Source organism: Heterocephalus glaber, unplaced genomic scaffold (assembly GCF_053883595.1).
Source record: "Heterocephalus glaber isolate CG9 unplaced genomic scaffold, H.glaber_assembly_v1.0 deba00000281, whole genome shotgun sequence".
Lineage (NCBI taxonomy): Eukaryota > Metazoa > Chordata > Mammalia > Rodentia > Bathyergidae > Heterocephalus > Heterocephalus glaber.
Genome location: NW_028258139.1, coordinates 31,265,717 through 31,288,340, shown reverse-complemented (window position 1 = coordinate 31,288,340; position 22,624 = coordinate 31,265,717). Strand labels below are relative to the sequence as shown.

The following is a 22,624-nucleotide window of genomic DNA, read 5'->3' as shown; positions in this document are numbered from 1 at the left end:
ACTGGTTCCAGGGCCCTTACAAAAGGAAAACCCTCAGACGCCCAAGTCCCTGTGTAAAATGCTGTCATTGTGACGTATGTGCATCCTCCATAGACTTTAAATCATCAGTACTCATGATGTCTAATAGAAATGCTGTGTAAATAGTTGTATTGTTTAGAGCATAATGGCAAGAAAAAGTTCTGTACGTGTCCAGTGCAGATGCAATTTTTGCTCCAAGTATTTTTGGTGCACACTTGGTTGAGTCTGTCTGTGGATGCAGAACCTGTAGATGTGAACAGCTAACTGTAATTGTCGATTTTTGACCACCCGGGTCTATGTTATACATTACACATACAGTATCTTCTTTAATCCCTACAGAAACAGTATAAGTTTTTTATTCATCTGTTTATTCTTGAAAATATTTGTTGAGCATTTACTACATGCCAGAAGTTACACAACATTCCGAGGCTCCAGCCATGAGCAAAACAGACAGGTTGCCTGCCAAGGACGCTGCGTTCCAGTTGCTGCCAGTACCCTTTCTAGGGACTGGAGCACCGAGCTCTGCAGGGCCATCACTTGCCAAGGTTACAAGGCCACCTTCTGGCTCCGAAGTGGCCTCTGCTTGCTCCTCCCTGGGCTGAGCACAGCGCTGGGTGTGGACTGGGCTTTGCCGGGGTCGGAGGCTTCCCCACCCGACCTGGCTGTGCTTGGCCTTGTTCTCCTTCGTTGGGAAGAGAGGAGTCTGGGGATCGGGCGCTAGTGCTGTCGGCGCTGGCGCAGCTCACTGCCTGTGTGAGACCACAGAGAAGGGGGTGAAGCCGCAAAGCCTCCATTTCCTCGACTGTGGAGCGGGGATAAGTGTGACGTGAGGTCCTGAGGGCTCTGCGGACCCTCGGCATGGGAAGGCACCGCAGGAATTGAGGTGCCAGCGGGAGCGCTTCCTTCCCACACCCTGGGGTCGTGGGAGCCACTTCCAGGTCCGGAGAGGCAGGGCAGCAGGGTGGTCATGAACTCTGGTAAACTCCAGCTGCCCACCTACTGAGCATGTCCGCTGTGCCTCAGCTTGTCACCATGGGGTGGAAAGGGTCATCGTCCCCGCCTCACTGGGTTGTGACGAGGTTGAAAGGCTCTTGGTTTAAGTGACGGTGACCTCGGCGACATCGCACCTGGCAGTACAGCCCTTTTCCCCGGAGCCTGGCAAAAGCCTGCGATTCTAAGGCTCCGTTGATGACTGAGTTTCTTGGTCTCAAAATCAAGTCTCGTTGTCCCTAGAAAACTACACCGCTGTTTGGTTTTGGATTTATCCCCTGCAGCCCGGGAGTTTTTTGTCTTTGTCGGTTTTGTTTTTTAATGTGGCATCTGGAACCTGAATGGAGCGATTTACTTTCCATTTACTGGAGTAGATTGTAAGAGGAGCAGGCTGGCGTCCGGGTCGCCTCATCCTCGAGGCGCTCTCTTCTCCTGACAAAGATCAGAGGTCGGGCTTCCTTGCGGGTCCGCAGTGAACCCCCCCCCCCCGGGCACCCGCGCGGCTCTGTGTGACCAAGGGGTCACCGTCCCCCAACAGGGTGAGCCCCCACCCAGTGTGTCGGGGACACGCAGTGGCCCAGGTCCCTGGAAGGAGCCTCTGAGCTCACGCACGCTGGTAGTATTGCTCAGCCAGGAAGAAATTCTCAGAGAAACCCTGGCGTGCGTGCGTGCGTGGTCACGTGAGGGAAAGGTTTGGCAGTGAAAGAGGAAGTCAGCAGGGTGAGCTGCCTGCGGCGCCCACGCAGGAAAATGAGTCACCGCCACTCGGGTCCCCACGTACACGGCTCGAGTCCCAGGGCTCCCCTCATTTTCACCCCGACTTCACCTCACAGAGGTGGAAGGGCTTACCCAAGAGCACCCAGCTCTGAAGCTCTGATACACCAGGAAAAATGGGGACAAGAAACCAGTTTTTAAATAATCTCAGGGAGGGCCGGGGATTGAGCTCAGTGGTTCCACCGCCTGCCTGGAAAGTGCAAGGTCCTGAGTTTGATCCCCGGTACCAAATCATCATCATCATCATCATCATCATCATCATCATCATCATCATCATCATCATTATCATCACCTCAGGAAGTTGGTGAAGAGGGTAGTTTTGGAGGAGGAGATGGTAGTGTGCCTGTCAGTGAAAATTGTTGTTCATGTTGTTCATCCTGATAACAACAGTGTTACTAACTGTTCGTGTTCAGAAAGTATCCAACAGCTGCTTAGCAAAAGCAGACGTGATGATGCCTGCCTATAGTCCCAGCACTTAGAGAGGCTGAGGCAGGAAGACTGCAAGTTCACACTCAGCCTGGCCAACTTAATGACCTAGTGAGACCTTGTCTCAAAACAAAGTTTGAACAGTGGTGAGAGACCCCAGTGGGCCCCATCCACGGGGAAGTAACAGCAGCCAGTCCCTGTGGGTGCTGTGTGCCCAGCATCGGCCTAGCATTTACCCAGGTTAACTCTGCAGAGCTCAGGTAACCCCAGGAGGCGGACTCCGTGACTCTGATCGTTTTACAGGCAAGGAGACTGAGGCACAGAGCGGCCTAGCTCTTCGCTGGTCACCTTGCCGAGAAGCAACAGCCCAGATGCACCCCAGCAGGCGGCCCCTGGGTCCGCCTCCTCCATGGGAGGGCAGCAGAACCAGCCTGGCCCTGTGCACGCAAGTGCAGCGCCATCTGCCCCGACTGGCCAGTCCTCGCTCGCTGGACGCTCTCCTGAGGCTACCAGGTCCTGGTGCCAGGGCTGGGGTGGGGCAGCAGCCTCAGACCCATCCAATGCCCCCTTCAGTGTGCTCCAGGGTACCTCAGGAGCACCTCCTCTCCCAGGCACTGCCTTACCCACCTTCTTCCCCACTCCTGTTCTAGGAGAGCAGCCTGTGGTCCTCAACCAGAGCCTGTTTAGCTCCAAGCAGGTGCTCAGTAAGTGTGTTTGCATAGTTGAAGCCAGGCACTGAATTGTCTTTCCACTCCGAGCCAAACAGGGATGCTTTGCAGATGCACAGGGAGAAGCTTCTGAAAACACAAGCCCTCGTCAACTGTAGAGAAAGGTGTGTCCATCATAGGCTTGCTCAGAAACGCTCCCCGGGGCCTTTGCCTGGGAAATGCTGTTTCGGGTTTCTGCTGCGCTTCCGGTGCCTGGATCTAAGAGCTGCCCCAGCTCCTCCTGGCCCAGTTCCACATTCACACCTCCCACGTGGGCAGTCCTCTGACGGCTGGAACACGAGTGTCTCAAGTAGGAGACAACTAACTGAGAGCAGCTACACCTGAGGTGGGAATTACGCAGGAGGCTGGATGCGAGTGGCAGAGAAGAGGTGAAGATAAAGTGGTGTTGGTGAATGCGAGGACCCATGGGCTGGGCTGCAGCTGCGGGTGCCCAGTGCACAGCAAGGTGGGCTGGTGCAGAGCCCAGCTGAGACTGACATGAGGTCGAGGTCGGCCTTTTGGGGGAAACGTGAATGGAACAACAAACCACACGTTCGTGCTGATTTTTAGCTGAGCTCTTGAGCTTTTGTGGCCCTTGGGGTGTCGGCTTGTCCCTCTGGGGCACCAGCCCCACCACCTAGAGAGTTGCAGGAGTGGGAGGAGGAGCATGGAAACCAGTCTCTACACAGGACTTCTGCTTCTCACACCCAATTCCAGTCTCTGCGGGCCAGTGACATGCAAAAGGCACCAGTCCTTAACTTTGTCCTGGTGTGGGATTGAAGATGGTTCTGGCTTTCTGCTTATTTTTTCAGCACTGAGAATTGAACCCAGAGCCTTCACGCTGAGCTACATCCCTAGCCCTGTTTACCTCTTTAAGACAGTACCTCACTAAGTTGCTCAGGCTGGCTTGAACTTGCTATCCTCCTGCCTCAGCCTCCCAGGTAGCTGGGACCACTGGTGTGCACCACTCAGCCCGACTTAACATGGCTCTTTTCAAAAGCTCATCAGTTGGAGCTGATGGGTGCCAATGTGGCTCCCGGGCTAATAATGCCATGCTGCCTCCTTGGGTGCACTTGCTGACTCATTTCTGTGCCTTCACTGCTTCTTCGGGCCCCAGCACAGAGTTGGCCCACTGCACACGGTGGCTCAGTCATCCGCCAGCCTCCGGCCTGTCCCAGCCATGTGTGACTTCGTGAAGACAGGCTCACAGCTAACGGTGCGTGGCGCCTGTCCGCCACTCTTCCTCCTCCAGGAAGCAGCACTTGCCACGCAACCCTGAGCTTGGATGGGAGGCTCAGGCCACAGGCAGATCTGGGTCTGCATGGCAGCAGGGCCCTGGTCTGGGGAGTTCTCCTGGCCAGCTGCAGCTGCCCCCTGCAGGGTCGCTTCCCACATGCACTGCTTGTCTCTCTTGAGCGATGCAGGCTATGCTGTTTACTTTCACGGTTACATGTTCCGAAGAGAGTGCGGACAAAGTAGGGCTCCACGGGTACTGCTGCTTCGAAAGATCCTGCAACTCACAAGCGGTTTTGTGAACTGCTGAGCAGAGCATTTGGTGCTGCCTAGGGCAGCTCACGGGGCTGCAGTACAGATACTAAAGTTGGAGAACTCGTGCCAGAATGTGCAACTTAACTTTTTAAAAACCACCGTGCATGTGGCCCATCTGCTCCACCCTACCTCTGGGAAGTGGAAGAAAATGTTAACCTACATCCAGATCACTTGGGAGTTACCTAAAAATGCAGACTCCGCTACCCTCCCACACGGTGCCCACTTCAGCCAGCTTGTGGGAGGCCTAGGAATCTGTATTTTAATGTTTTGCAGCTGGGTTTGTGGAAAGAGGTCCTGGACCTTCGCCTCAAAGCCTTGTTTCCAAATGTGCTTCTGAACTACCATGGTCTTGCTCTGGCTTTGTTCCTCCCCCGATGATCTCTGCTGCTCTCAGGGCACAAAATCTCATGAAACCTAATTTAATTGTTAGGCAGAGCTTCCTCCGTAAAACCTCTGGGCAGGCATATGTGGGGCTGCGTGGTGATCGGATTCGTCAGCCCAGGTGCAGGTGGCGTGTGGGCTGGCCAGGCCAAGCTGCTGGGTGTGCTGTGTTGTAGGATGTACAGCAGGGCCTGGCCTCTCCCCCTGGACACAGGTAGCATGCACACGGCCCTCCTATGACAACCACAGGTGTCTCCAGGCAGTACCATGTTTGCCCTGAGGAACAAACCCACCCACCACTGATAGCCACCAGGCAGGTTGGTAACTTTCTTCCCTTTTGAGAAACTGTCCCAGGACAACTAGACCCAGAAGAGGCAACCAGAGGGATCGGCTCACCTCCACTCCTGGCACTGAGTTTCCGAAAACTCAGATTCCTAAATGCAAAACTGTGCTCCACAGAAACTGCATAGCTCCGTGCTGGGTTTGCATCCCACCTGTCGAGGCCCACGCTATGTGAAGAAAAGAACACTTTGTGAGCAGAATGCGCACTCCGCAGCCTGTCATGAAGCTACTGTGGCTGAGCTGCAAACCCGAGGTCTCCAGGCTGGGACAGGCCGGGCACCTGTGGGTCCCCACCTGAAGGATTCCGCTGAACTGAGAGATGTGAAGGCTCCCTCTGCGCTGGGCACTGCAGGAGCTGCGCAGACAGAAATGAGGGAGTGGGTCCTTTCCCTCGGGGGCTGGGAGCTACTGGACGAGCAAACAAGTGCCCAAAAGAAGCAGTGGTGTGCAGCGCTGCCTTGGCGCCAGCCATGCTCAGCTCAGAGCAGCCGTGTGACTTCGGGCACACGTGACTTGGGGCTGGCTCCAGACAGGGCAGCGTTAGGATGCCCAGAGGTGACGAGCAGGCCTCAGAGTCGGGGCCCTTGGTTCAAACCCCTCTCTGCCTCTGGCTTAGTCATACGGCAGTCTCCCTGAGCCTGAGTCCCCTGGCCCTGAGCCAGGGTGGTCACAGATCCTGCCCCATCCCGAGACACTAAGTGTGAGACAAGCCCTGACACGCAGCAAAATGAATCGCTTCAGAGCATTGTCATTGCTGTGCAGATGGATTTATACCAGCCAAGCCCTAAGAGACCTGCCGTCATTTTCTTTGAGGTGGAAAAGAACTCAGTGACCCAGATATCATCATCTTGAGGTCGGGTCCCAGCTGTGCAGATCTACACATGGGCAACTGGATTCCCAGGCCTCCTAGAGCACCGGGGTCCACAGGAGGAGCCTCCCCCTGGGCCTCTGCCACTGCAGTGGGGCTGTCCCCTCTGGGCCAGAACGCCTCCTGGCAGGGTGACTGGCTCTCTCGGCCTCTGATGATGTCTTCTGCAGTTAGATGCTGCCGTGGCTTGGGTGGGGTGTGTGGTCCTCGCCGTGCCCATGAGGACCGCTGAGATGTGGGCCCTGCTGGGGGAGCCCCCTGTCTGGCTTCCGGCACCTCTCGCACACTGCCACCCTTGCAATGCCACCCACCATGGTGTGCTGCGCCAGGGCCCTGAACCTCCAGAGCTGTGAGCTAGATAAACATCTTTTCTTCATAAAGTTGCCCACCCTTAACTTCAGGGTTTCTCCATCAGCGTTCCATTCGCAGGCAAGGGCTTCTAGTCATTCCATCCTAAATTAACTTTTTATCAGGTGTTCTTTGTGTGCCACCAGATAAATGTCGAGTGTCCCCTGGATCTTTAATGAATTTGAAGTCTAACTGACCTTCAGAATTGCGGGTGTCTAGTGTAGGAGCCACATGCAGGAGTGGGCTTGCATCCAGCTGGATGGTGCTTAGGAGAAAACGGACACTGGGAAGCAGGAGCTCTGTGCAGGGATGAAGGGCGAGGGCAGGGTGGCAGGAAAGGATGAGCGGCGGCACCGAGATGGTGCTGACAGAGGCCAGGAGGGTGCAGAGCATCCGTTGACCGGCCACAGGCTCTGTGCTTGGTCTGGAGCGGTTCACAGAAGGCCATGGGAAGGGGTGGCAGGTTGTGCTGTAGTTTCCAATGCTGGCTTTCCTCCTGCTCCTCCTGCTCCTGCTCCTGCTCCTGCTCCTCCACCTGCTCCTCTACCTGCTGCTCCTCCTCCTCCTGCTCCTCCTCTTGCTCCTCCTCCTGCTCCTGCTCCTGCTCCTGCTCCTCCTCCTCCTGCTTCTCCTCCTGCTTCTGCTCCTCCTCCTCCTGCTCCTCCTCCTGCTTCTGCTCCTCCTCCTCCTGCTCCTTCTGCTCCTTCTCTTCCTCCTGCTCCTCCTGTCCCTCTTCATCATCATCATCACCTTCATGAAGATGAGGCCGGTGCTGGTATATTGGGAGGATGGAAGCAGACAAGGGCAGAGAGCAAATGGGAGTGGGACGAGCCGGTGCTTCACTGGGCCTGGGGAGAGAGAGCAAAGGGAATGGCTAATGCTGGTGGATGGGCCCCTTCGGGCAAATGGAGTACACACTTCTTCCTGTTGCACTAAGCACAGCTGAAAACCTTGAACATTGTACATAAAACAAACATAAGACTGAGGACAGCAGAGTAACTGGCAGTGAGGGGGATTTAGGGGGATTTGGTTTTTCTTGTTCTGTGTCATATAGTTCAGACTAGGTGCTGAAGAAGCCATTCCCCAGAAAGGCCAGCAGGCGCAGACAAAAATGTCCCCAAACAAAAGTCCTCTCTGTCCCTAGAAGGAGAAAGTTTTATACAAGGCAGAACATTTGTCAACAGTAAGCACCCCACTCCAAAGCCCACAGGAAAAATGACCCAGCCACTGCTCCTATCTCCAAAGGCAGATGAGAGACTCCCTCACCCCTCCCCAGGATGTAGCAAGCGCGCCACCTGCCTGCCTCCCTCCACCAGGTGGGGCGGAGAAGGCCAAGTAGGAGTAGAGATTTTCACCACTGACCCCAGTGGTAACCCGGCCATACCCACCTCCCTGGTGCCCACTCCTGGGGTGTCGGGAAGGTGGCTCACACTCCCTCCTGTATCGGAGCAGTGTCGGGGAGGCTGAGATGCCGAGGCCAAGGCTTTAAGCAAGCCCAAAGTCTCAAAACCAGGTTTCAGGTTTAAAGATCACTCATGTCAATAAAGAGGATGCTCATAAGATGAATGAAAAAAGGACAACACTAAAATGATAGCAAAATTATAATTATCTGATAAAAATTATATAAAGGAACCATCCTAAAAATGCTTCATTGCGTACCTGTGGACAGAATTCAAACAAATGAAAACAGTCTCAGCAAAGATATAGGAGATGTAAAGGACCACATGGAAATTTTAGAAATGAAAAATAACTGAGATTAAAAACTCACTGGATGAGCTCAATAGCAGAATACAGGGGAAAAAAGGAAAAATCAGTGAACTGAAAATAAGATCAATCGAAATAACACAATCTCAAAAACAAAAAGAAAATAGAATGGGAGAAATAAAATGAACAGGACCTCAGGAAACTGTGGGACTGTAACGAAAGATGTTACAGTTATATCAGAGCTCCAGACAGCAAGGAGAAAGATAATAAGGCTGAAAAAACACACAAAGAAATACAGTGCCACTTCCTTCAGCAGAAGCTGTGTTCCAAGGCCTTTGTCAAATGCCTGGATCCACATGGATAATTCTGAACCCCATCTTCATGCACTGCAACATCATGATGGGTAATGTAATGACTGAGACAGCCACTAAATGACTAATGGGAGGGTAGCATATACAGTGTGGATATGCTAGACAAAGGGATAGTGTCCTAGGCAGAGAAGAATAGGATGCTGTGAGATTTTATCACACTATTCAGAATGGCTTATAATTGAAAATTCATTAATTACTTCTAGAGTTTTTCATTTAATATTTTTACACCATAGTTGACTATGAATAACTAAAACATGTAAAACAAGCCATGAATAAAGGAGATCTACCATAATGGCTTAAAAATTCACACATTTGACATAAATCTGCAGACTCAAGAAGCTGGGTGAAACCCCAAACAGAATAAATATGAAGAAATCCATAAAAAGATATATCATATTCGAATGTCTGAAAACTAAGGAGAAACTACTGCAATCACTGAGAGAAATGGCACCTCACTCACAGGGGAAACAGAACACATGCAGCAGATTTCTCATCAGAAACCATGAAAATCAAGGGAAAACAGCACAACACTTTTAAAAGGATTGTCAGCCCAGAGTCCTGTATCCATCAAAAATACGTATTATTCAGGCTGAAAGGAAAATCAAGATAGTCTCAGGTGAAAAACAGCTCAGAGGAGTTTTGGGCAGCGGACCTACCCTAAAATAATGGCTACAGGAAGATCTTGAAACAAGGAAATGATAAAAGAAGAAATCTTGGAACATCAGAAAGAACACAAAACTGTTTGCTACTTTGCTGCCCTTCTTGAAGGAAAAGAACAAAAACCAAACCAGAGGATGAGAATTTCAAAAAAGGAGAAGAGTCTGAATCTTGCAGAGATCGTGGAAGACGGAAGGGGCTGACTTGGCTTCTGCAGGTGGGTAACTGGCCCGGGAGCAGGGAGGCAACCCTGTCTGTGGCCGCTCAGCACCTCGTCATTTGATATAGAAGAATGAGTCATTGCAGCTGGAATAGAAATGGTAGGCCGTCCAACTTCCTCCTTTCCTTGTATTTGCCTGGAATTCCACGGCTTCTCTTAGAAACTTAAAACACTATTTTAATTACCTTATTTATACCATGTATTTCCTGCAAGAACTGAGCCTTGGTTACAGAATGAGTTGGAAAATTTGGAAAGGTAATACCCGTTCAAAATTCTAAAACCAGGTTTCAGCGTGGTCAAAAGACTGAAACGTAGTTAACTCCAGCAAGGTTTTGTTTTAGAGTGCTGGGAATGAAACTCAATGCGAGACAAGAAGAGCTCTGCCACCGAGTCACAGCCCCAGCCCAACAAGTGTTTCCGAAGGGGACCTTGCTGTAGGGTTGGACGGAGACTGTCAATGAAGCAAAGCTGCTCGACAGGGCTGAGGGAACTGGCTAAGGGCTAGGGCCCAAGGGTCGGCTCTATTTCCAGGAGCGTGTGAGAAACTGAAGACGACCTGAGTGCAGGCTAGCGGGCGCTGCCGCCAGACAGCTGGAGCCCAGCCGTTCGGAGGATGAGGAAGTCTCCGTGTCAGTGGAGAATCCTGGCTGTATGCGGTGAATGGAGCGTGACGCTCAGTATGGCGTCCAGTGCAGGGGTCTGTGCAAAACAGGCCTCCTGTGCAGGGTGAGTGCGTGAAACCGGCGCAGGCCGAGAACCACCGGAAGCAACTCCTGGGTGAGGAAATGGAGAACAGAGATGGGGCAATACCTCTACTTTCAATGATTCTGTGTGGTCTAAATTTCATACAAAGCATATGTAGCTTTCGTAATTAAAGACTGTAAATGACTTCCACTTACGGGGACAGTGCAGAGGTCTTGGCATCCTGGTGGCTGACCACTGCCTGGCTGAGTTCCCTCAGAGGGCCCGGGTGACGGACAGTGAGGCGGACCGGGCGAGCCCAGAGAGCCCAGAGCTGCCGAGGGCGGCCTTGGATGTCGCACTAGGACAGGAGGCAAGCAATAGAAGAGCCGCTTCGGTCCTGGCCGGGGTCTCCAGTCCTCTCCCAGAGCCCGCGGCTTCTGCGTGTCCCCGTGGTCTCGCCAGGCTGCTGTGAACACGCGGGCGGCAGGCAGCCAGGGGCGCTGCGCCAACCAGACGGTGCCGGTGCCGTCCTCAGGGAGACCCGCCTCGCCGCCGGTTCCCTGCAGTGTGAGCCCCCGGGGAAGAACTTTGCTCCCGCACCGCCCCGCATCCCGGCGTCCGGGCTCTGGCTCTGAAACCAGTTTTTCGGAGCCTAGCAGCTGCGGGCCGGGCACAGCCTTCCTTGCCCTTTCCCAAACTGAGGATGGTGCTGGTGCTGTTTTCAGAAGTGTGTGTCTGCCTCACTCCAAGCCAGGCCTCCCTGCCTTGGTGGGCAGCTGGGAGCCCGCCTGCCCCTGGCGGCTAGAGGGTTAATCATCTCTTGAGTTTCCTTTGTGATTTCCTCTTCCAAGGGCACCCCTTCCTTCTAACTTGTTCTTTAATTTAAAACTTTGTCCTTTGGGTTCCCAAAGTCTGTGGCCCTGAGCTGTTAGAACTCACCCGCCTGGTGGCTTAAATAAAGTTTATCTGATTTGGGCTCAGTAGCCAAAAGGAGTTCGATTTGTTTTCATGGGGCAATGTTAGGAATCCTCAGGGCAGTTAATCTGTAGACTTTTGCCAACCTGGAGGTTCCTAAAAGTACCTTAGCCACTCGTGGTGCCTGTTCACCCGCTGCGGCCTCCTACTGAGGCCTGGGAGGTGCTGGGTGTGGACTCACTGCACCCCCCCAGTCTGCCGCCCGCTGCTTCCCACCCCGCCCCACTGCCGCCGCCTCCTGTCCCCCGTCCCAGGACCAGGCCATCTTCAGGAGCACAAGCTGCATCCTGCTGGGACCTCTGTGCCTTCGAGCACTGCTCCCCCTCACCCCGAGGTCCAGCCCCTCCCTGAGCATGCGCCGAACCAGTCCCTGCCACTCCCCAAACACGCCAGCCTCCCAGCCACTGCCGTTGGTCATGTGCCCACATCCTCCTTCCCTCCTGGCCCCCGAGAACCTCTGCCTGCGGCTCAGAGCCCCTCGGGAGTCTCCTGCTCCAGGACACCCAGCAGAGGGCCGCATGTCAGGGCCAGGCAAAGGCCTGGGGTCCAGCAGAGGTCACGCAGATTTTCTCCAGATCAGCGCCCTACCCTGAAGGTGGGGTCCCACATTATCTCGCGTCATGGAAGGGGACACGGAAGTTAGAGGCCTGGGCCCTGCCCTGAGCAGCGCAGCTGTGGAAGTCCAGTCTGTGAGGGGGGCGCGTGTTCAGCAGCTCAGTGTCCTCAGACTGCAGTCGCAGCTCCTCAGTGCATCTGAAGTCGGGTTCGTGGGCAGGGCTGCTCATGATTTGTGGGCCCAGTGCAGAATGAAAAGGGAGGGCCCTCATTCAGAAGGCAGGGACAGGCTTTTCTTCCTTCTGCCGGCGGGAGAGCAGCGATCCCTGGCAGCAACAGGGATGGGTGGCCCAGGGCCTGGGACTCGGGGAGAGGGGTGGACGGGGCAACCTCCTCCCCACCTCTCAGCTCCCCATCCCTCACGGCGCTGCACGTGCACACGCGCGCACACTCCTTGCACACACAGGCGTTCCTCCTCTCCACTTCCCATCGAGGGCGCCACATAAGGTCAGCCCCAGGAGGGCAGCCGCCACCGGGTCAGAGTGGCAGAGTGGAGAGAGGTGAGCGGGGCTGCTTCACAGCACGAATGCTAATTGCAGGTCTCCCGCGGGCCGGGCTGCGGGCTCAGCCTGGGGAGCAGGAACACGGAGGACTCCGGCTCCGTCCTCCAGGGCTCGCGGGACAGTGAAGACAGCACTACCTACCACCTGTCACGTTATGCCATGCAGACCGTGGGAAAACGAAGTGCGCGGCCCCGTGGCAGGGCCTCAGCCTCCTCTTGGCTAGTGGTGTCCAGGAAGAAAGCATTTCAGCTGATCCTGAAAGGGGGAGGAGTCGCAGATGAGGTTCAGGTGGGCTGCCTTCCGGGGACAGGGAGCCGCTCCACCGAAGACCCCAAACTAGGGGACAGCGCACTTGCAGAGCTGCCTGCGGGGCCCGCTGAGGCGCGGGGCCAGATAAGGGCAGGAGTCCTGGCTACCGCTGAAAGCTCTCCCCGCCCGCGCTCCTGCAATGGGCTCTTCCAGCGGCTGCAGCCTCCACCTCACACAGCTGGCGTCACAGCTGGACCCACTGTGCTCTCGGAGTGTACACCGCAGCACGCAGCGGCGCTAGGCCCTGACCGCCAGCGACACACCGGGCCTGAGAGGCCGCTAGATGTGTCTCCGGACAGGAACGTAACAGTCTGCTGTGCCCACCGGGCCCTACTGGGCCTCGGGGCCTGTTCTGCGCGTGGGCCTGTCCTCTCCTAGCACCCTCGGGAGCCCGAGCAGCAGCAGCGCGCAGGCCCCTGTGTGACAGCTACGCCACTGGCTTGAGGGTGGACCTGGGACGGAGGCGACCGAGAGAGAATTCGCAACGGCACAGGTAGCCCTTGGAGCCTGGCCCGTGGCGCTGAGAGAGCGCACCTGCAGGGAGCCGCCTCTCGCCCCTGTGGTGCCCAAGACTTTGCCGGTTCCTCAGCGGCCTCCAGCGGAAGGCACTGGCAGTTTGTTCACAGTGCAGAAACTCAGAGAACCACACACTTTGCCGAGGCCACATTTTCGCTGATCACCAGTACACAAATACCTGTGATGTTCCAGGTCCTCAGAATACCATGGTGAGCACAACAAGGGGCCTGGCCTTGAGGAACTTAGGGTCTACAGTGAACCCTTGAGTTACAACCAGACTGACATGAACATCTTGAGTTATGACTGGAATTTTAGTTTTAATTTACAGACAAAGTCTTGAGTTACAACCCAAATGCTGGCCTCTTGTGCTTCCAGATGGCCTCAGATACAGATTTAACCCCTAAGAGCTCTGGAAGGAGCATGACAGCATCCTTTCCTGTGTGGGGTTCACTGAGAAGCCCTGGGCCAAGGTCTCTCTAAGGACACTGAGATCCGCCTGTGCACAGGAGAGAGACTGTTGAAGGCCATGGAGAGGAGCCTGAGCCTTCATTGACCAACTTGACTTACAACCAACCTTTGGGAACGAATTGAGTTCGTAAGTCAAGGGTCCACTGCAGTAGGGATCAAGAAGTGGTAGACACATGCTTTAAGAGCAGGCCTATTGAGCTCCAATTCACGTACTCCTGTCTGTCTGTCTGTCTGTCTGTCTGTTTGCTTGGTACTGGGGATCGAACTGGGGTCTTTGAGCTTGCAGGACAGGTCCTTGAGCTAAACCCCTGGCCCCTAATGCACGCACTGGATGATTCACTCATGGACAGTGTGCCATCCAGTGGTTTGAATGGATTCGCAGAGTCGCACAATCATTGCCCCCATCAAACACTCTCAGCGCCCCACACAGCTTGGGACCCCTAGCAGTCCCTACCCCATTCCCTCCACACCGCCATCTCCCGCCAGTGGAGCAGCTACCCACTGCCTTCCGTCTCTGCAGACTTCTCTGCTGCCTATTTCCTGGATGGAGCCAGAGAGCAAGGAGTCTTGGGGACTGGTGACTTCGCTAGGCTGTCCTCCAGGTTCGCACAATCTGCTTCCCTCCTGTTTTGGCCAAAAGGTTTCATCCTATGGTAGAGCATGCTTGGCTTATCCAGTGCCATCAAAGGATGTTTGACCTTTTGACTGTTACAAACAGTGCCGCTAGGACACACGGGCAAGGGCCTTGCACCCAGTTCCACCCTCTCCAGCGCCACACCACTGCCTCCTGGGCAGCTCTTCGTCCCACAGGCTGGTCGTCTGGGAGACCTCGGGCGGCTGGGAGTGATCAGAACAAGAGTTCTCAATCACATGGCTTCAGCCGAGCCTGGGGCAGCGACTGGAGGGGACGAGGCAGCCGAGGGAGGCCCGCTGCCAGTGCCAGTGCTCAGGCGGCCCAGGCAGAGCGCAGAGACCGAGGCCTGTGTCCTGAGCAGCCCTAAACCAGGCCGCTCAGCAGCTGGGACCTGGAGTGGCCCCGCTTGGCTCCGACAGGCGTGCCCTCGGTGACTCGTGGGTCTTTCCTGACCCTGGGACCTCCTTCCCATTGCTTTCAGCACAAAGGAGGGGTTGTGGCTCCATCAGCTGCTGGTGGAGAGGAGCATGTAGGTGGAGCCCAGGCAGCTCCCATCCTGTGGCTGTGGCTCCAGGCAGCCGGGCCCTGGGGCAGCCTTTCCTGTTGGCTGCCACGGGCCCCAGACACCACCCTCTGGGTCCCATAGCACTTCCTGCCCCTCCACCGTGGGGTCTAGGCCGGGGTCTCCTCTGCCCACTGCCTCCGATTGGAGCTCAGGAGACACTGCATCCTGTCACACCCCAGGTCCCTAACAGTGGAGGGCTCAGAGAGTGCTGGGGAGCTGCTGCTCACTTCCTGCTGCCCGATCCTGGCAGCTGCTCCCTGCCAGGCTAGCAAGGTGGAGATGGCAGCTCGCACTAAGCCAGAGGGGATGGCAAAGCACTGAAGGCACTTGAGTCCCACATGCGAGGTCACCATCACCCAAATGGTGAAGCGGGTGCATGTGGCAGAGGAGCAGCAGCTGGAGCAGATGGCGCTGCCCGCTGCTGACAGCCCCGGGCCCAGCCGTTCTTTCCCAGCCGCCCTGCAGGCCCTGCTCTGCCCTGGCCTAGTTTCAAGCTCAGTCTGCACTGTGGCTGGCCCAGTATGCTCGCCAGTGCTGGCCCCGAGATCTGCCCTTCCAGCCCTCTGCTCAGCACCTTACCTCGTATCAGAGCCCCAATTAAAACTCACAACTGATTTCCTTCCTCAAAACAATGGACTTCTGCTCACTAATAAATCGTGTGGTTAACTCAGAAACTGCCAGGAACTCCCAGAAGGGGCTTTCTCTCTCCTGCTTTGTTACCCAGCTGTCCAGTCCCAGCATTGTTTTTTCTGAGGTTCAGAGCCTGTGTCCATAACATAGTCCTTCCCAGAGAAGCAGCCCTGGGCTGGCAAACCCGCTTTGGACTCTTCCTACTGCATTAAGGGTCTTAATGTTATTCCTGAGGGGGTACCTGAGCTTCCTCCTATGCCTTCCCAACCCTCAGCCTGGGCCAGCCCTGTTGGGTCTGGCTCCCTGCAGCCATATCGGGCATCCTCTGTCCCTCTGCCCTTCCCGCCGACTCAGTAGCAGAGCTCCTCTCATCTGTCTCCACGTAGCCATTACATCTCAGAGTGCTGCAGGGCAGGAGCTGAGCAACCTGCAGGATCATCTCACCACTGTGGCTTGATGTGGCCCCCAGAGGCATGGTGCGAGGTCCCCTGGGGTGGTATTGACTGGTGGAACCTCTAAGAGGACAGTGATGGGGTGCAGGGGTGAATGCTGGCCTCACAGAGCCGGTGCTAAGAGTGTGTCATTGCCAAGCAAAGCTGTCCCCTGCTCCCTGCCATGCCAGATACAGCCAAGCCCTCACCAGAGGCTGAGCAGATGAGGCCTCTGATCCTGGACTTCAGTCTCTAAAACAGTGAAGTACACAAGCCTCTTTTCTTTACAAACACCCAGCTTCTGGTATTTTATTATAGCAACAGAAAACAAAGACACCAACCAACCTCCAGGCCCAGAGGCTGTCAGCAGTGACACTAGTGGCGTATTTGGGGCTTCAGATTCTCCTCAGGCTTTTCCCTTGCGGATGCCTTTCTGGAGACAGGTCAGAAAATCCAGGGCCTGCGACCCTGCACACAGGGCACCCTTGGGCGGGGAAGGTGAATGCCCTCTGCCGGCTCCCCGCCACCTTGGTGTCCCACGCTTCAGAAGGACAGCATGTCCTCTCCAGCTTGGAGATCCCCACGTCCTCCTCCCGGACGGTCAGTGCAGAACAGCACCTCCACTGTGAGAAATTTGTCAGCGCTCCTGTCCCAATTGCTTGAGGCTTCTGTCTGGAAAATCGTCTATCCCTTGCTGCTCTGGATTTCCGGGCTCCGTGCTGCCAGCCAGCATTGCTGCCTGGTTCTGAGTGATTCAGAGGACACGGTGGCTTTGGCTGCGGGCAGTGCTGCAGGGTCTTGGGCTGGCCACAGAATGGGCCCCACCCCTGCCTCACGGAGCAGCTCTCGCTTTCCTCAGCTGCTGTGGGGTCTTCCTCTGCGACAGCACAAAGACGGCTAGCTTACAGCACCGGGCGCCTCTCCCCACAGACAGTGTTGCAGAGTAGACCCCAGATGGGGCAGAGAGGGTGCTGGCTGAACCTTGGCTCCTCCAAGGCAGGCTCTGGGTCCCAGGCTCGGCTGGGCTTCCTCTCCGGCTTGTCCCCCTCTTACACCCTGGTCCCCAGGCCGTGGCTCGCCCCGTCCAGGCACCTGGGGGAAGGGCCCACAGGCCTTGCCTGGCCGAGTTTCAACCGCCTGCCTTGAAGTGCAAATGGCAGGTGCTGCCTCCTCCAGCCCTTCAGAGCCTCCCCGGGCTCCTCTGTGAGGTTACAAGCACTTTCATCCCTGCTTGGCCCAGTTTCCCTCCTTCCCAGCAAGGCTCCAAAGGCAGTGAGAGACGAGAACAAGGAGACGAGATGAGGCGCATTCACAGCTGTGTCCCTGCTGGGCTGGGCCGGGCTGCACATCTCCCAGCCTTGTCCTTTGGAGCCGCTGAGGCCGGGAAGGGGCTGAGGGCCGGGCTAAGAGGGGTGACAGAATGTTGCATTGCACCCTGTGGAGCTCTGATCCTGCTCACTTTGTGCCCTGCTCTTCAGTGCAGCAGAGGGCTTCGGGGCCTTGTGCTTTCTTTTTCTTTTTTAACCTAGTGGTACTCTTTTGAGGTTTGAGGCTGAGAATGTTCCGCATCTCTTGCACTCATGCTTGCTCTGTGTGTGTGTGTGCGCGCGCGCACACGCACACCTTCAGTTCTTTGCTGCATTTGTCTGTAATCTCGCTTTTCCAATTCCCTCTGCCTCCTGCAGCACAAGCAGAGTTTTCTTCCCAGCTTGCTCGAAGTGAAAGAAGGGGGAGCTCCACTCTCCTACCTCTACCGTCCTGTCCTGTAGCCATTTCTGTCTGTGTGCTGGGAACATGGGTCCCACATTGGCTCAAAGTGGGGTCCCCAGTCACTCAGGGGCCCCTCATACTGGAGGTCCCCAGGGGACCTTGCTGGTGTTCTTCACTCTAAGGAGCCACCAAATGGCCACTCTCACCCTTCAGCGGGCGGCTTCTGGGCTACTGTCCCTGCCTCTGAGGCCAACAGCATCTGCACTGTGCTCTGCCGCAGCACCTCAGACTCCAGGCACTAGCTCAGGTGAGGAGACTTTCTGCCCCACCCCACGATACTCTTCCCTGAGGCCCTTGCAGGGCTGCCTCGTACAGAGATTTGTGGAGGCAGCTCTCAGTTCTCCCCTTCTCTTCGCATCAGACGAGGATCTTGGGATCTGATGAAGATCAGACCAGCCGAAGTCAGAGCTGCATTTTCCCCTGGTGACTGATGCAGTGTTCTCAAGTCAGCTTGTGCCTTCCCTGAGGATACATTAGCTCCCAAAGAACAGCTTCAGCCATAGAAGTCAAAATGTACAATTGGCCTGTCTTGCTAGAACTCCAAATGTGCCCTGACATGTCAGAATCCTAAACACACACAACCTAGACCCAGAAGGCACACTGACCACCATGGCATCTTCCTCGCCCAGAGCAGACATCAGTAATCAAACGCAGATAGGTCCTGCCTGGCAGAGCCTTGAGATTCTGCTGCCCAGCAGCAGATCTCACCCCAGCTCTGTAGGCTTGCTGCATCCCCTCGTTAGAAGTGACCCCACCTTCCCCATAACTGTCAGGCTCTCTGGCCTCATTCCAACTGTAATAACCAAACTAATGGCTAACTAATATACAAGCTCCATCCTTGCCTGACCCAGGAACTCCTCTCAGTACCTCTTACTAAACTCATGTAATCCTCACAGTCATGTGAAGGAAGTACTGTCACTGTTCCCATTTGACAGAGGTGGAAACTGAGGCATGGGGGTTATGCAGTTCCCAAGTCCGAGGCTGAGTCCTGCACACTGACGCCTTTCAGTCATTTAGCTGACACTGTGGTGAGGCTCCCACTGGCCCCAGGCACTGCAGTGGGCCCTGAGGATGGAAGTCCAACCAGCGTGGTGCCCAAGTAGAGGCATAGGGAATCACTGATTTTGAGACATTTTCGCAGACAGAGGGAAGGAGGACCCAGTTCAGGACAGGGGCACTGAACTGGAGACTGAGGGAGGGAGTTCACTCAGGGGCTGGACGTGAATGGAGAGGAGCAGAGAGCTGGAGCCTGACCAGCACCTCGTGCTCCCGGCAGCCCCACTGCTCCTGGCAGCCTGGGTCCTCCCTCCCCAGTGCTCCCAGCTCCCTGGAGAACTCTGAGTTGGCTGAATTGGTTGTGGGTGGGCGCTAGCACCGAGGCCCTGCCTTCATAGCCCCCCAGCCTCACAGTTCCAATGGAGCTGCCCTGGTAGGATGCCCCCAGGCCTGACAGTGGCCTGGTCCAGACCCCAGAACTCAGCCTCCTCAGCAAATTCAGCAATGCTCTTTTGCAGCCCTGTGGACAAGAGCTGCATTCCTGGCTTGCAAGGCCCCGGGGCCTCTCCTCACCATCGCCCCCTATAGCACCTCACCTATCTCTTCTTGGGCTCCTATGGACTGAGCCCGTTACACCCAGGTTGCTTCCTTTCGGGTTCTTGGCAGAGGCCATGGTTTACGGAGACTTTTGTGACTTCTCTAGACTTGGTTCGGCCAACCTTTTCTGTAAAGGGCCAGTTAGTCAATATTTTAAGTCACCCAGGCAGAGACTACTGTTGAACATGAAACAGTCATAAGCATGGCTGTCGATGTTTCAATAAAACTTTATTCACAAAGATAGGAGGAGGGCCACAGTTTGCCAACCCCTGGCCCCAGCTGTTCCCTCTGGATATCTTTCTGCCTCACTTTGTAACATCTGCTGCTTCCTGGCCTTGGAGGCTTAGCTGTAGTTCCACCTGGGCAGGAAAGCCCTCCCCCAGTCCTTCCCACCACCACTAGCCTCCATGCTGATCTCTCCCCATCTTCCTTGGACTTAGCATTTTGCATCTTTCTCATGACTGCCTGCTTAGATGGTTAGTGTGAGATGCACATCTTAAACTCCCTCAGTGTGACATTAGTGGTAGCAACACGCTGGACTTACAATCAGTGCACAGAATACAATCAACAGTTTTGCAGATTTGCTTGATTGCAATAGTTGAGGAAGGCATTATTGTTAGTCTCTTCTCTGCTACAACATATGGGGCACAGCACATACTCATTCATCTGCATTTATTGAGTTCTTACTACATAGGGCATTCCTTTCCTTTCTTCTCTCTTCTGTCAACAAATCACCCATGAGCTTCAAGCTGCTACTAGCTCGAATATGTGAGGCCACTAGGCCTAGAAACCACTGGATTAGAAATGAAAACATTCTCTGAGATGATAGGATGGTCGGAAGTACGTGTCAGGCTGCATGTTCAAGTTTTATACAGTGCTTCCACGTCCACTGTCTCACTGAACCTAGTGACAGCCCTCAGAGGGGAATGGCATTGTCCTCTTTGCCCAGAAGCTTAGACATTTGAAGCCTGCCCGAGGTTTCATCTCCTAAAGGAAAGTATAACCATTTTTCTGATTCTAAGTGGAATATTCCAGGTTATTGTAGAAATTGTTGGAAATATATCAAAAACAAAAAATATCATAAGTAATCTCTATATCCACACATAGTCAGTGTTAACATCTGTGTGGTTTTACAAATGTTTGTATTTCAACTAGATAAAAGTCAGGTCATACACCTTAACTATGTACATACAGACCTGCATATCTCAAATTCAATGAATGACAGGTCCAAGAATATTCCAAAACAAAACTGCATCTGTACCAACCATGTGTACAACTTATTCTCCTTATCATTATTCCCCAAACAATTCAATGTAACAAGAATTCACATAGCATTTACAGTGCCAGGTCTTTCTTATAAATAATGTAGAGGTGATTTATAGTGTACAGGAGGGTGTGCATGGGCTGTATGCAAGTACTATGCCATTTTACGGAGGAGACTTCAGCATCTGCAGATTTTTGTATCCGTGGGGGGTCCTGGAGCCAGATACCCACAGATATCAAGGGAGAACCATGTAACTTTTATTTATCAATTTTATGTCAATAACTTTTTATAAAAGTTGAATTACTGTAATTAATGTAGCTGCACTTTTGACTTTTTAAAAGTTCAAGTTGCATGCAATAAAACACACCATTTTTCATGAACAATCGTATGAATTTTAACAAACCTGTGTAGCTGAATGGGCACTACCAAAATCAAGATACAGAACTAGTCTCCCCCCGATCCCCACATTCCCCGGTGACCCTATGGTCAGGCTCCACCCTGTGCCCCTGACTAGCACCTCTGTGGTGCTGCCCTTTGCTGGCGCTCTCAGGCATCGCACAGTGTGCTGTCTTTACTTGATATTGTGTGAGTATGTTCCCGAGTCATTACATATTCTTCAAAAGTATTATTATTTAATGACTGCCTGCCTCGCTCCCAGAGAATAGAAGTGAGAGGCGAGGGGTCACGCGGGAAAGAGCAGGGGCAGGACTGATCTGATTAGCGCTGTCACCCTTGAGAGCAGCTGCTGGCTTTGCTCTCCTGTGCCGGGTGAGGCTGAGCTCCATGGGGCCGAGTGCACAGTACCAAACGAGGGCGCCACTGGCTGTGACCTCCAGCTCTGGGCTCCAGAGCCTGGCTCATCAGGGCACCTTCTGGGTTCCTAGGTTCTGATTCCGAATCTCACCAAGGACCTAGAGATAGAAACCCCCAGCCCCCATGGGCCACATGAGGGTGAACAGAGAGAACTGGGCTGCACTGCTAACCCCAGTTTCCTCCCTCACCCTCTGCCCTCTGTGACCCCAGATCTTAACACCACAGGAAAAGGAGGCAGTCATTGTGAGGGGCGGGTTAACTTCACTGTGATTATTCGCAGTGTGTACATGTATGAAGACATCAAGTTGTATACCTCACCACAGAACTGTGTCAGTTACACCTCAGTAAATCTGAAAAAAGGAGAGTGAATTGATATTCATGGAAAATGTTGAAGACAGGCTGTCACCTACTTGAAACCGCCTCCTTGTGTCATCACAAGAGAAGATGGCTGCAGAAAGGGAGCGCTTCAGAGAGAACAGAGCCGCTGGGCAGTGAGGGAGTGCAGCAGGCACACAGGGCTTCTAGAGCCTTCTCCGCTCAGTGCAGGGTGGGAGCAGGGCCTGGGTGGATGCAAGCACCTTGCCCACTAACCCGGCTCATGGGCTCTTCCGCGTGTCTGTGAGCACTGACGTGTTTTAGATGTCTCCCTCCTCCTTCACCACACATTTTCTTCTCCCTCCCCGAGTCCTTCTTAGAATTCTCCCAGTGAAGCCAAGTTGGGTTCCTAGTGTGTCACTATGGAAAGAATGGCAGCATCACTGATGAGTTCGTGAAGGAGGGAAGGAAGGAAGAAGAGAGAGAGAGGAAGGAAGGAGAGAGAGAGGAAGGAGAGAGAGAGGAAGGAAGGAAGGAGAGAGAGGGGAAGGAAGGAGAGATAGGAAGGAAAGAGAGAGAGGAAGGAAGGAAAGAGAGGAAGGAAGGAAGGAGAGAGAGGAAGGAAAGAGAGAGAGGAAGGAAGGAAAGAGGAAGGAAGGAAGGAGAGAAGGAAGGAGAGAGAGAGGAAGGAGAGAGAGAGGAAGGAAAGAAAGAGAGAGGAGACAGAGGAAAAAATAGGACTAACAGGTTTTCTTGCAAGTGTTATGAAATTGGAAGAAAAAACTGTTCCACCACTAAATATACCCATGTCCACAGTCAGCAGATATCCAGGCTTGTAGGGAGTCGGCCTTTCAGTCCTGCAGCTGTCTCTTTTCGAACATTGCTGTAGCCGTTGCTCCTCAGAACTCTCAGGTTGTTGGAATTGTCAGGTTGGTGGCTAGAACTTTCTGTGTTTGCCAAATGGATCTCACAGGAGCCGATTAGAAGGCTACCTTAGAATAACTAGACCCTTCCTTATTTCATGTAAGTCTTCCTCCTGTGCCCTCTCCTCCATTTCTTAAATCAAATCACCCCAGCTTTGACCACCCCCCCTTGGGTTCCATCAAAAAGCCCACCCGTAGGACCTGGGTTTAAATCCCAGTTCTGCCTCGGGCACTTTAGTCAATGTCTCTGAGCTTTGGTTTC

At 54.1% G+C, this 22,624-nt stretch overlaps 2 protein-coding genes across 6 annotated transcripts in view; one reads left to right on the top strand and one right to left on the bottom strand.

Moving 5' to 3' along the window:
* Positions 1-22,624, top strand: part of Zhx2 (zinc fingers and homeoboxes 2) — a 157,772-nt gene that overhangs the window by 73,899 nt on the left and 61,249 nt on the right. The gene's annotated exons all lie outside the window — the stretch shown is intronic.
* LOC110347675 (uncharacterized) lies at positions 390-11,431 on the bottom strand. Its single transcript, XM_021252699.2, has 3 exons — positions 11,342-11,431; positions 10,254-10,396; positions 390-7,250 (listed from the first exon to the last, which is right to left on the bottom strand). Exons 1-3 carry the CDS (start codon positions 11,429-11,431, stop codon positions 6,602-6,604), a joined length of 882 nt encoding a protein of 293 aa, XP_021108358.2. The 3' UTR covers positions 390-6,601.